The sequence below is a fragment of the Gorilla gorilla genome, chromosome 3 (assembly GCF_029281585.2).
Source record: "Gorilla gorilla gorilla isolate KB3781 chromosome 3, NHGRI_mGorGor1-v2.1_pri, whole genome shotgun sequence".
NCBI lineage: Eukaryota > Metazoa > Chordata > Mammalia > Primates > Hominidae > Gorilla > Gorilla gorilla.
Window position 1 is genome coordinate 130,890,324 of NC_073227.2, and position 12,885 is coordinate 130,903,208.

General features: G+C 37.3%; 1 protein-coding gene across 1 annotated transcript in view; it reads left to right on the forward strand.

Moving 5' to 3' along the window:
• The window catches only part of ENPEP (glutamyl aminopeptidase), an 86,268-nt gene that overhangs the window by 10,184 nt on the left and 63,199 nt on the right, over window positions 1-12,885 (forward strand). Inside the window, exons 2-3 of the mRNA XM_031010405.3 lie at window positions 2,439-2,580; window positions 4,933-5,064. Coding sequence (XP_030866265.3) covers window positions 2,439-2,580; window positions 4,933-5,064 — 274 coding nt within the window. The remainder of the gene's footprint in view (window positions 1-2,438; window positions 2,581-4,932; window positions 5,065-12,885) is intronic.

A 12,885-nucleotide genomic window follows, 5' to 3' on the forward strand; every position in this document is an offset into this window, starting at 1 on the left:
TTTTTTCCTTCAAATATTATTAGTAGGCAATCTACTGGAAGGAATAACTTTCCCTTCTCACCCATTTATTTATTCATTTTAAAAAATCAGTGTAAGGACTCAGAGATTGTTAATTTGTTCAATGAGTTATTATCCCGTTGTTTATTGTGATGTTCCAATACTCCCATAATTTGCCAAAGGCAGTCAAATCCTTGGCTGTAATAAGTCCTTGAATCAAAATAAAATGCATGCTCTTCTCATGATCTCTGATATTTTCCTGATCTGGCCTCTGCTGACCTCATGTCAAACTTATCTCTGGCTCCAGTCCGTCTGGTTCAGTGTTCTTTAGCCACACTGGACACCTTTCAATTCTTCAACCACAGCAGGTTCTTTTTCATCTTAGGGACTTTGCACTTACGGTTCCTTCTACTTGAACATGTTTCCCTGAACCTCCACTTGCCTGGCTTTTTCTCATTATTCAGATCTTGGCAAACCAAGAGATTGTGACCACTCTACCTAATGTTGCTTACCACTTTTCCTAGTCATTCTCTGTCTTTTCCAGTGTTTTATTTTCTATGTAGCTGTCATCACTCTCCTAAGTTATTTATTTATTTGTGTGTCTCTTGTCTAACACTCTGTAAGCAGTCTGGAATCTTATCTATACACGTAACTGCCAAATGGGTTCACCTTGCCCGCTGCCTAGACAGAGCCGATTATCAAGATGGGGGGAATTGAAATGGAGAAAGAGTAATTCACACAGAGCCGGCTGTGCAGGAGACTGGAATTTTATTATTACTCAACTTTGTCTCCCCGAGCATTTGGGGATCAGAGTTTTTAAGATAATTTGGCGGGTAGGGGCTTGGGAAGTGGGGAGTGCTGATTGGTCAAGTTGGAGATGGAGTCATAGAGGGTCGAAGTGAGTTTTTCTTGCTGTTTTCTGTTCCTGGGTGGGATGGCAGAACTGGTTGAGCCAGATACTGGTCTGGGTGGTGTCAGCTGATCCATCAAGTACGGAGTCTGCAAAATATCTCAAGCGTTAATCTTAGGTTTTACAGTAGTAATGTTATCCCCATGAGGAATTCGAGGAGGTTGAGACTCTTGCAGCCAGAGGCTGCATGACCCCTAAACTGTAATTTCTAATCTTGTAGCTAATTTGTTAGTCCTGCAAAGGCAGACTGGTCCCCAGGGAAGAAGGAGGTCTTTTCAGGGAAGTGCTATTATCAATTTTGTTTCAGAGTCAAACCATAAACTGAATTCCTTCCCAAAATTAGTTCGGCCTATGCTCAGGAATGAACAAGTGCAGCTTAAAGGTTAAAAGCAAGATGGAGTCAGTTAGGTCTGACTTTTTTCACTGTCATAATTTCCTCTGTTATAATTTTGCAAAGGAGGTTTCATACAGCAGCTAGAAAAATGTCTGCAAATGTGTACATGCATGCATAGGTGCTTGTGTGTGCACGTGTGTGTGTGTGGAAGGGACTCAATTAATATTTCTTGGATGAATGGATGATATAATAATTTAGCCTGATATTCTTTATGATATGTCTTTCTTAGTTTCCAGAATCCTGAAGGACAAAATTTTTGTTTGTACAAATTATTAATGAATAGAAATTACCATTTCTTTACTTTTATACTTTTTACTTTGCTTCATTTTCTAATAAGCCAATATACAATATTCTCTTACTGTAATATGTTTACGTGTAAAAAGTGTATGCTATTGATTTTTTTGAGCAATTACTCAGAAAATATTTTCACCTTGAAATTATGAAAATACTAAACATTAACATTTTAGTTTATACCAGCATATGCCTAGTTAGAGCCATAAAAAAAAAATGCTGCTCTCTCTTTTTAAGAGTGAGCTTTAAACTAGGACAAAGGTTACTTCACCTACGAGATTACTCAGCACTGCCTTTACATGGAAATGAAACTGGGGGTTTTGTCCCTGTTGTAACATAAATAACAAAGAATGTGCCATTAGGGACAGGGACGGGGGACTCTGGAATAACCTCCACTCTGTGACAGAAGACAGCTGTTCACTTCCCATAAGGGCAGTTAGACACAAGCTTTTAAGTTTGGCTTTGTGTTTATCTACTTGTTGCTCAATGGGTTTGGGGTGGAGAGAGTACTAGCTCATAATTGGATTTATTTTTGCTCCTCCACAGAGTTTTAGTTATGGCACCAAAATAGCTGTTAGGTTGATGCAAAAGTAACTGTGGTTTTTGACAAATAAATATGTGAATGAAATATCTGAAGCAATCTGACTCAGAATTTTTAAAAAATTTGTTAACCTAAAAATTCTGGGAAAACCTTTGACAAATATTTGATAGTCTTCTAGATGGAACCTCATTTTTAGAAATGTAATAGTTATAATTGCATAGCTGATTTTTTTTTTCCCTAGGAATAGAGACATAGGGGTTGTCAGAAGAGGCAGCATGCATTTTGTTTGTGTGTTTGTTTCTAAGGAGCATAGCGGCCACCGATCATGAACCGACAGATGCCAGGAAATCTTTTCCTTGTTTTGATGAGCCCAACAAAAAGGCAACTTATACAATATCTATCACCCATCCGAAAGAATATGGAGCACTTTCAAATATGCCAGTGGCGGTAAGTACTTTTTAAATGTTTTGTTTATGCAGAGTCTATTGACAACATTAGGCCAGTTACCTGATTTTCTGTGAAAGAGAACCCATTGAATTCTAAAACTAAATGTGCACTAATAGTTTATTTAGCCGAGTGAAATACATTTTGGCAATCTTTTTTCTTTGAGTACTAGAAGTCTGTAAGGTATCACAGTCCAGTAAGAAAGCCAGACTGGTGTTTCTATGCAAGAGACAATGCCATAGACACACACATCAGCTTGGGCTCTGCTTAGTTGCCAGGATCCGTGAGTCATGACAGATTACAGTAATGGCAAACTAATGGAATTACAGATTTGAAAATATTTGAGGGCTGCTCACTATTTAGTTTTCAGGTGAATATAAATCCAGTTTTTGTTTTGTTTTTTTAAAAAAGATAAAGCTACTACTTAAAAAAATCATCACTTAAATAGTGGGTTGTGGAAGCAAACTCCAGGGAACACTTTGCCCATAGACTCCTTTGGTGAGTGGGAAGTGCTTGTTAAATGTCTGGAGAAAAAAAAAAAAAACAGGCTATAAAAAAGGATGAGTTCATGTCCTTTGCAAGGACATGGATGAAGCTGGAAACCATCATTCTCAGCAAACTAACACAGGAACAGAAAACCAAACACCTCATGTTCTCACTCATAAGTGGGAGTTGAACAACAAGAACACATGGACACAAGGAGGGGAACATCAACGCCAAGGCCTGTCAAGGGGTGGGGGGCTAGGGGAGCGACAGCATTGGGAGAAATACCTAATGTAGATGACGGGTTGATGGGTGCAGCAAACCACCGTGGCACGTGTATACCTATGTAACAAACCTGCACATTCTGCACATGTATCCCAGAACTTAAAGTGTAATAAACAAATAAATGAATAAATAAAATTTAAAAAATAAAAAAGAGAAAAATATTTTAAAAGGCTGATAATTTCTGCCTGTATAAATTATTTGTTAACATAAAACACTTCTCTCTGTTATTGTGTCTCATCCCTATAATGGATAATGTTGTTACCTAGAGTTTCATTACCTCAAAGTTGAGGTTTACATACTTCACACATTCGACATGTAAAAGGGTCAGGCTCATCTTTAGGTACAATAATCAGAAGGACACCAGCCCCAAATTATGTCTCCCATCTTTCTGATCCACTATTTGAAATATTGTCATTAAAATTCATCTTTTTAAATGATAAAATATTCCTTGAAAAAGCAACAACAAAATAAAGCAAATAAACACTTAAGAGGATTAAAATGTACTCTTAGCAGCCATCCATGCCTCAGTGAGAGTTAATTATCAATTTGTTTTCTTCTAAGGTTTGATTGGAGAAGAAAGAGGAAAGGATAGACTTAAAGTATGACACACCAATCTAGATGAAGGTGGGGGGAAAAATGGCAAACTCACCAACTTCTGCTTAAGATCTTCCCTTATGGCCTTTTCACTGTGCAGAGTTGCACTTTACCTTCTACTAGATCCAGATAGTAGTCCTGGAAGAAGGAGAATATTCTGGGTTCTTAGGAGATCAAAACTAACACTACTAGGTTTTTATGGTAGAGTAATGTAGCTGGAGCCCCACCACGATTATACAAGGGCATGCACATCCGTGCTTGAAGTGTCAGCGTCACCCATTCTAACCCAGCCTCCCTCGCTTAATCTCTTTTTAAACCATCCCAAACAGAGTGGCTGCAGGAGATGTGGAAATTGTTTAATAATGGAAGCAGGAGTTGGGCAAGTATTCATGGTTGAAGTGTTAGGATTGGTAATCGACAGTGAGGACAGCAGAGCTGGCATGGACAAAACAAGCCAGATAGGTCAGTAGTTGTGTCAAGCAACAGAATCCTCCTCTCTGTCCATGGAGACCGAGCCACTGACTTTGGTGACCATACCTTTGGTGTTTGATGTAGACAACCAAAGACGGAAAAGAGAAGCCAATGTTCCGCTACACCAGGTACAGCAATTGCCCTCCTGCCAGTCGAATCAGCAAATATCTGAGCACGAGCCTGTTTTTCATTAGGAGATTGCAGTACTCTCAAATATTATGGTCAGCATGATGTGTTTAGTGTAGACAGATAAACTCCTATTCAACTGATAGTCCACTCAAAATTTTATTTCTCTGTGAAAAACCTAATACAGTGTGTAATTCAGTCAGTCTTTAACAGTTCTAAAAACAAAGTAAATTTTCCTATAGTCTTTTCAACATCACCACAAACAATTTGACCTCTAAGCTTTGACAAAGGGCTTCTGGCTAGAAAGCAAGGTTTGGGGCAACCGTTTATTTGTTTGTCTTGCATATATATGGTTGATATTTTGATCGATAAAAGTTTATCTTTTCTTTTCAATAGAAAGAAGAGTCAGTGGATGATAAATGGACTCGAACAACTTTTGAGAAGTCTGTCCCCATGAGCACGTACCTGGTGTGCTTTGCGGTACATCAGTTTGACTCTGTAAAGAGAATATCAAATAGTGGAAAACCTGTGAGTCTCATTATATTTTAAAAATTTACCACCTATGCATTTGTAATTAATTATCTACCTTTTTGGGTAGTTTTTTTTTTTTTTTTTTTCAAACAACATGCCAGAAAAGCCCATTAGTCCCCAGGGTCTGTGGACTTGATAATACATAGAACAATATAGAAAAATGTAGGCTGAAAGGATACAGGTAAAAAATAAACCAACACAACAGACATAGATATTTATGGCCTTAAATTATTTCAAGGGAAACATGTGCTGTAAGTCAAAAGCTAGCTCCTAAGTATACCAGCACAAATATATTAAAATGTTTGGGTATGCCCAATGTAATAAAATGTTTGGGTATATGTGTACCTCTCCCAGATACAGACTAGAGAGAGAGGAGGAAACCTGAGGTAAAGGAACATCCTTCGAATGACAAGGCACTGAAAAGTTTATGGCTCCATTCCTATATGTAATCAAAATAGGTAGCAACAAAGTATCCAAAAGCATTTTTTAAAAGTATGATAAAATATAAATAAGCTTTTTTTTAAAATATCAAGATGACTAGTTCAATAGTTTTCTTTCTTTCTTTTTTTTTTTTTTTTTTTGAGACGGAGTCTGGCTCTGTCACCCAGGCTAGGGTGCAGTGACACGATCTCAGCTCACTGCAACCTCCACCTCCCGGGTTCAAGTGATTCTCTTGCCTCAGCCTCCTGAGTAGCTGGGACTACAGGCACCCGCCACCACGCCCGGCTAATTTTTGTATTTTTAGTAGAGACGGGGTTTCACCATATTGGCCAGCCTTGTCTCTAACTCCTGACCTCAGGTGACCCACTGGCCTTGGACCCCTGAAGTGCTGGGATTACAGGCATGAGCCACCGAGCCCGGCCCAATCGTTTTCTTTTGAAGAACCACATACTTTTACCTAATTAATTTTTTCATTTTGGAGGCCCCCATTTTGCTTATGTCCTGAACATATGTTTAGGTTGTCTATTAAGCGAGTTAATTCACCTCTGTGTCATATATGTCATATATATAAAGCCTCATCATCTTTGCAATATAATTTTATAAGGAGGAAATCATCACCCCCATTTTAGAGATGAGAAAAATTGAAGTTTAATAAATTTAGGCTATTTATTCAAGATTACCCAGCTGGCAAGTGGTAGAAACTTAAATTCCAAACTCCTTCCAAATACTGTATCTTGCTTAGCCTTCCGATGTGTGATATTCTGAAAATATCTTTACCTCTTCATCAGTCACTGGAGGAGAGGGGATGGGTTCCTCTATTTCTGTGAAATGAACAAAGGGAAAATTTGCCTTTGCTTTGGTGTGGTAGGAGGTGATATTCAGATGTCCTCAACCTGGGTTGCCAGCATGCTGCCTATACCGTATACAAATTATAGCGAGTGGGCGAAGTCCACAGACCTTTTCAAAGGGGCTGCATATCATGAGGACTCATCCGTATTCTAACTTTCCCTTGACACATAGGTTGCTTTGATGCAACCTTCAGTCGTGGTAAAGGGAACTACCAGTGGCTGATAGATAATACTGGTATGAAAAGGAAATGGCATCAGAAAGAGGAAGTTGTTTTTTCTAGATTGTGCTGAGTGCAGTCGATGGCATTCCTCTTGCTTAATATAGAGGTGAGAACATTAGTCAAGCTTGGTTTTTTCTTTCCGTCTCATAACAAACATGCAATTTTCATCTGAAGCTGCTTTCTTCATCATTGACAATTCAATTGCATGACTGTCTTTCATCATGTGCAGGTGTTTCCCATACCAAGTTTTAAAAATTATTATTATATTCTGAGCAAATTTTTCTATTTGAGGTAGAAATACCAAGAGGAAACAGAAAGGCTAAGAAATTGTACTAAAGATGACAAAGTCTCATAGGTAAGAACAATGCATTTAACCAATCAGCAAAGGACATAGTACTTGGAGTTATTTTCTAATAGTGACAGTGAGCTTGAATTTCCAATATGACTCTATCACCAGGTCCTCTGACCAAGGACATTTACTTGTAATATTATACTAACTAGGTAAATCACTAGAGCCTGTACCAGTTAGTTAGCTGTGTTCTTAGGATGGATTTTATATAAAGGATTTGAAGTGACATAATGAAAAAATACAGTTTTGCAAAAGATCCCAAAATGTCCTGTAGGTGGTAATTATTTCTTAAATGGTTCTTCTATGAAAACTAAGAGCATAACATTTTGTTTTAAATAAGTGATGCGTTCCATCATTTGGGAGGGAAACAAACATAATATTGTTTTAATACATTACTGTCCAATCATCTATTTTATAAGAGATCAACAGAAGCCAAATTCCCTTTTGAAACTTCTCAGAGGCTCTGAGCCAGAAAAATTACAAAAAAATGAGATGTGCCACTTTCCCCTTCCTCCAACCCTTCCATAGAAGACAGGCAGCCAGAGTTTCCCCTCCTGAAAAAACAGTGGGGCTGTTTCCTTTAAAAGTTGAACAGAACCTTATGGGAGAAATTTAAGGCATCTAGTGTGAATGCAAATGCTCCACAGTGAGTTCCTCCTCTTTGGCATTTGGGAGGTTCCCCTCCTGGCTCCCTACCCACTCACTGTAAGTTGAAATCTGATAGTTGACACCCACCCAAGTACAAACTGCTCCTGGTATGATTTCCCACTCCAGAGAGTTACAGAAAAACCAACCTACTTAAATCTATTGAAATGTAACATCAGAGGAAACTCACACCAGCCTCAGAGTCCTACATTCTTAGAACTTAACAGACAAGCTAAGAATAACCAGGTATATGAGGAAAACAAGTAACATAAAAGAAAAACATCCAGGACAAATAGAAACACCGTGGGAGTAAATAGTGATAACTGGAGAAACAAAAGAAAATTCCGAAAAAGTCATAACAAAATTAAACATGCATACACACAACCTTTAATTAATATATTCAAAAATTCAAGAATATGATAGTCATAAAAGAAAAACCAAAAAGTGATGAGAAAACAATCAGAAATAGTAGTCAGAGTTTTAGAACGTGATTTCCAAAGCATGGCTTGGGTCTGATCCCCAGGAACCTGTTTCCGACCCATTCCTTCCAAAACTGGAGCTCAATATGCTTATAGCTTCCGATCCTTATGTCTTGTTCCCATTTTTATATTTTATCACTAATTTCTGAGTATTAGGATTAGTGGGGTCCATCAAAGCATCCCTTTACTGTACCACCTGTACCCAAAGTCCTTTATTACTTTTTTAGTAAAAAACAAAAATAAAAAATGAAGCCATGTATTTGTTATGTACACGATTAATAGGTGACTATTCTTATCCATTCTTCTTCTGACAGTATTATTCTGGTACATTAACCACCTGCTATTCATAATCAGATTATATTATGCAATCTAAGAATCTATAATGCCCTGATTCAACTTGCTTGGGTATATTCACCTCTCTGACAATAGTTCCTTTATATCAATAAACACAGAATCAATGCCTGCATTCTTAATAGTTTAGTTGGAGAGAGTACAGCAGACTTTAGAGTTGAGCCATTCATTATGTTTAAAATATCCTTGTTGCTCATGAGAAAAATTAAATTGGTTTTGAAGGTAGCTCAGAAGTCTTTTCACTCTTCATATTTTCTTTTTAAATTAATTGCATTGCATTTTGATTCAATGCTAAACAGAGTAACATGAAGAGTTACTTAGAATAGTTTAGCAACAATTGAAGCCAGCCACTGATGGAAGTAATTTTTTACAATTCTGCAAGAAATCTACTCCTGAGGCCTTCTTCAGGTTTAGTTGATTGATTAGGGTTTTAAAGTAAATGAAATCACTGAATTTCACCCCAGAAAAACAAACAAGTGGACACACCCTGAACTGTGCATAGTATAGAGAGATTATATGACTTTTTAGTTATGTGAACAAACTGTTGAGTTATTGTTTAAAAAAAAAGTAATCCTATTGTTCCTGCAGGAGTCATCAGAGAGGAAACAATATCCCCAATAAGCATGTCATGAACCTGAGAGTTCAGCACAAAGTTCCCCATTGGAATTTATTGCAATTCATTTTCAAACCAAGAACAACGCACATTATAAATATATTTTTGAGTTTTTTAAATTATAGGTTTAATTCATGTACATTATTGAAAATTTGGAAAACGCAAAGTAGGAAAAAGGAAAATCCCCCGTATTAGTATATATAAAATCATTTGAAGTTGTTAGGTTTGTGTTGCTTTCTGAGGTACAGTTGACCTACAGTAACTTTCCCAGAATGCTTTCGCTTTGCATGATTCTTTAAGGAATCAAATTCAGGACGAGTTAAATGGCAATGGTGGTCGGGCGCGGTGGTTCATGCCTATAATCCCAGCACTTTGGGAGGCTGAGGTGTGCAGATTACTTGAGGTCAGGAGTTTGAGAGCAGCCTGGCCAAAATGGTGAAACCCTGTCTCTACTAAAAATACAAAAATCAGCCGGGCGTGATGGTGCGTGCCTGTAATCCCAGCTACTCGGGAGGCTCAGGCAGGAGAATCGCTTGAACCCAGGAGGCAGAGGTTGCAGTGAGCCGAGATGGTGCCACTGCACTCCAGCCTGGGTGACAGAGCAAGACTCGGTCTCAAAAATATAAATAAATAAATAAGTAAATAAATAATAAATGGCACGAGTGATTTCGTTCCTGAGAAACAAAAATCTCAGGAGCCCTTGAATTTCTTTGGGGGCATTTGGCATCTGTATTTTATAAAGAAGTATGTGCAAAAACAAGAAATTACCTTGTTGGAGATTATTTCAACTCTAGTCAAGTTTTCCTTGGCTTTCCTGAACAGAGGAGGAAGTTGGGAGTAATTATTCACTAAGGGAATGCTGGTGGAAGATATTATCCATTTAATTAGGTTTGTACTATGAGCATATTAATTCTAATATATCAGTAGAAGGGATTATGTTGTACTTTCTTCCAAAAATCTTACAGGATGATCGCTGAATAATTGCATCTAGGATTCTCTCTGTGAATGGGTTCTTCCTACTGTCTGTGTCTTCTTACTTGCTTCCATCTTAGTCGGTTGTTTGCCTGGATTAGAAAGATAGGCTGAAGGCAGAGTATGTATGTATATATGCCATGGATTTTTAAAAACAGCTTATCTTTATAACAGTTTTAGGTTTTGTGCCGTAGACTTTGATTTATGTATTTCTCTTCATAGAAATAATCTTATTTTTTAAGTTTCATTGCTTTAATGCTCAGAGAGATATTTTTAAACTTCTTATTTTGAAATAATTTTAGATTTACAGAGAGTTGCAAAGACACAAGAGTCTCCATGTAACCTTCCCTTAATGTTAATATCTTATATAACCATTTATCAAACATTCGTCAAATCTAAGAAATCAATGTAATACAATACTATTAACTAAACAACAGTCTTTACATGGATTTCACCAGTTTTTTCACTAATGTCCCTTTTCTATTCCAGAATCCAATAGATGATACATCTACATTATACTTAGCAATGCTGTCTCCTTAATTCATTCTGATATATGACATTTCTCAGTTTTTTTCTTTTTTATGATCCTGACACTTTTTAAGAGTACTGTTCAGGTATTTCGTAGAATGTTTCTCAGTTTGGGTTTGTGTGATGTTTCCTCAAGATTAGACTGAGGCTTTGGATTTTGGAGAATACCACAGAGGTGAAGGGTCCTTTTCATCACATCCTATCAGGGGGTACATGACATCCTCATGACTTATTCCTGGTGATGCTAACTTTGATCACTTGGTTGAGATGGTGTCTGCTAGGTTTCTCTGCTTCAGTTTACTAGGTTTTTTTTTCCGTCTTCTGTTTTTTGGAAGCAATCGCTAAATGCAGTCCACACCCAAGGGGAAGAGAGTTAAGCTCTACTTCCTGGAGGGAGGAGTCACAAAGAATTTATGGATATACATTATGACCACCACAGTGATTAATAAATATTTAGGGAGTGATAATTAAAGGCTGTGTGAATATCCTGTTTGTTCTTCAGGTTTTGACCACTTATTGTAGCATTCCCCAGTGGATGTCCACAGCAGCTGTTATTGTGGTGTTCTAAAGGTGATTTTTCTGTTTTCCTCAGAATTATTTTTGACATATGGTCATTTCATTATTTTAAAAACTTATTTTGGCTGTGACTTTGCTAAGTTTTCAGAATAAATTTGATTTCTAGAACATTTTAATTAGTTTTTTTTAATTAATTTCTTTACTGGAAGGGTTATCTTTAAATGGAAGGTTATTAATCTTCCTTGAAGGAATCTGTTTAATTTAGTAAGCCATGGAGGATTGCTAATGATTCTTATTTTTTATTTAAATTTACAAAAATATAAACAAAATAATAAAAATAATGTAAGATTTTATGGGGTAATTTAGATTTTTTAATGTTCATTTTTTAATTTCTTAAAAATTATACTGCAGTAATAATCACTAAGCATCAGACAACTTAAATTTTAACTGAAATGGAAAGTAAGTGGCCAATAAATGCTTTGTGTAACCTAATGGCCATGCTGAGTTTCTTCTCAAACAGCAATTCATAGCAGGTGAATTCCGACTCAGAGTCCGAACATGTTTTGAACCAGCATAGCCACAGTGGAAAAAAAGGTGTTTTTTCACCTAAACTTCAAACCAAGGTTTTGCATATTCATACTAATTTATCTATGAGGAAGGAGCAAACTAAAATTTAGAAAGAATATATCACATTGATAAGGCAGAACTTAAAAAGAAAAAAACTGATGTATCACTATTCCTTTCAACTAAGTACCCTCCTCTGCTAACTTTCCACCTACCACTGGAAGAATATTTAAAAGAACATAAACTTTATAAAATTTAACACATTAATGGCGTGTTCAGTAATACCAGCTATGTACCTTAAATATGTATTTATAGATTTAAAAACAATATAGATTTATTTTCTCTTTCTCATCCTGGCTACCTCTTGATAATGAAACAGTTTCTTCAAACTGATTATTGTGTACGTTTTTATTGAGCATCTACTATGTGCACTGGAGGATGCTAAACCCTGAAGGGAGTGAAATATGCTGATATCTGTACTTCAGTTAAGATGTGCACCAGATACAGTCACCACTGCCCTGTGCCACCCAAGTGTGTTTTCAGGTCTTTCTTGGTGTTACTAGCCCTGAGTGCCAAGGATCTCAACTTGTTTTTGGGGGATCCTTTAAGCATGCTCGTCATTTAAAATGATGTGGCTCTTTGGAACAGCTCAGATGAGACCTTGCAAAAAAAAAAACCTCAAGAGGTAAATGGTGCTACTTCTGCGGGATGATCAGCAGTGAAAAGTCAGGCTGCTGTCAATAAGTAGAGTGACCATATATTTTATCATCTATAAATATATATATAATAAATAATAGAGGAGGTGTTATTAATTAAGCTGGAACAAGACGTATAAACAGGTAAGCAACAGATTTACATTCCAGGGACATTCCTGGGCAAACCTGAATGTATGGTCACCTCTATCAATAGAAAACACTCAATAGACAAGGACAATAAGGATGTGGATCCAGGGCACGGCGGGGCTGCGGCACTTTCCAGGTGGAACCATGCAGGGCCCTGCCTGGCTTCTGACCCAGGTGACGGTGGCAATGGTAACGGGCAGTCTGTTTAAGCTGATTCTTTTCTGTTCCATGGCCTTTCCAAGTTCAGGGTTCTCATCTCAGTCCCCTCACACTCTTTCAGGGTCTGTTTCAGGTCTTGTCCTTTCAACCTTCCCTCACCTTCCCTGGCCCAGGTAAATTTTGTCTAGTTTTTTGAGACAGAGTAGCCTGGACATCTCTTTATTCTCTTTTCAATTATTATTAGAGTTAAAAACCCTGTGGTTTGCTTCTTTCCTGGCCTTCTGTTTTTA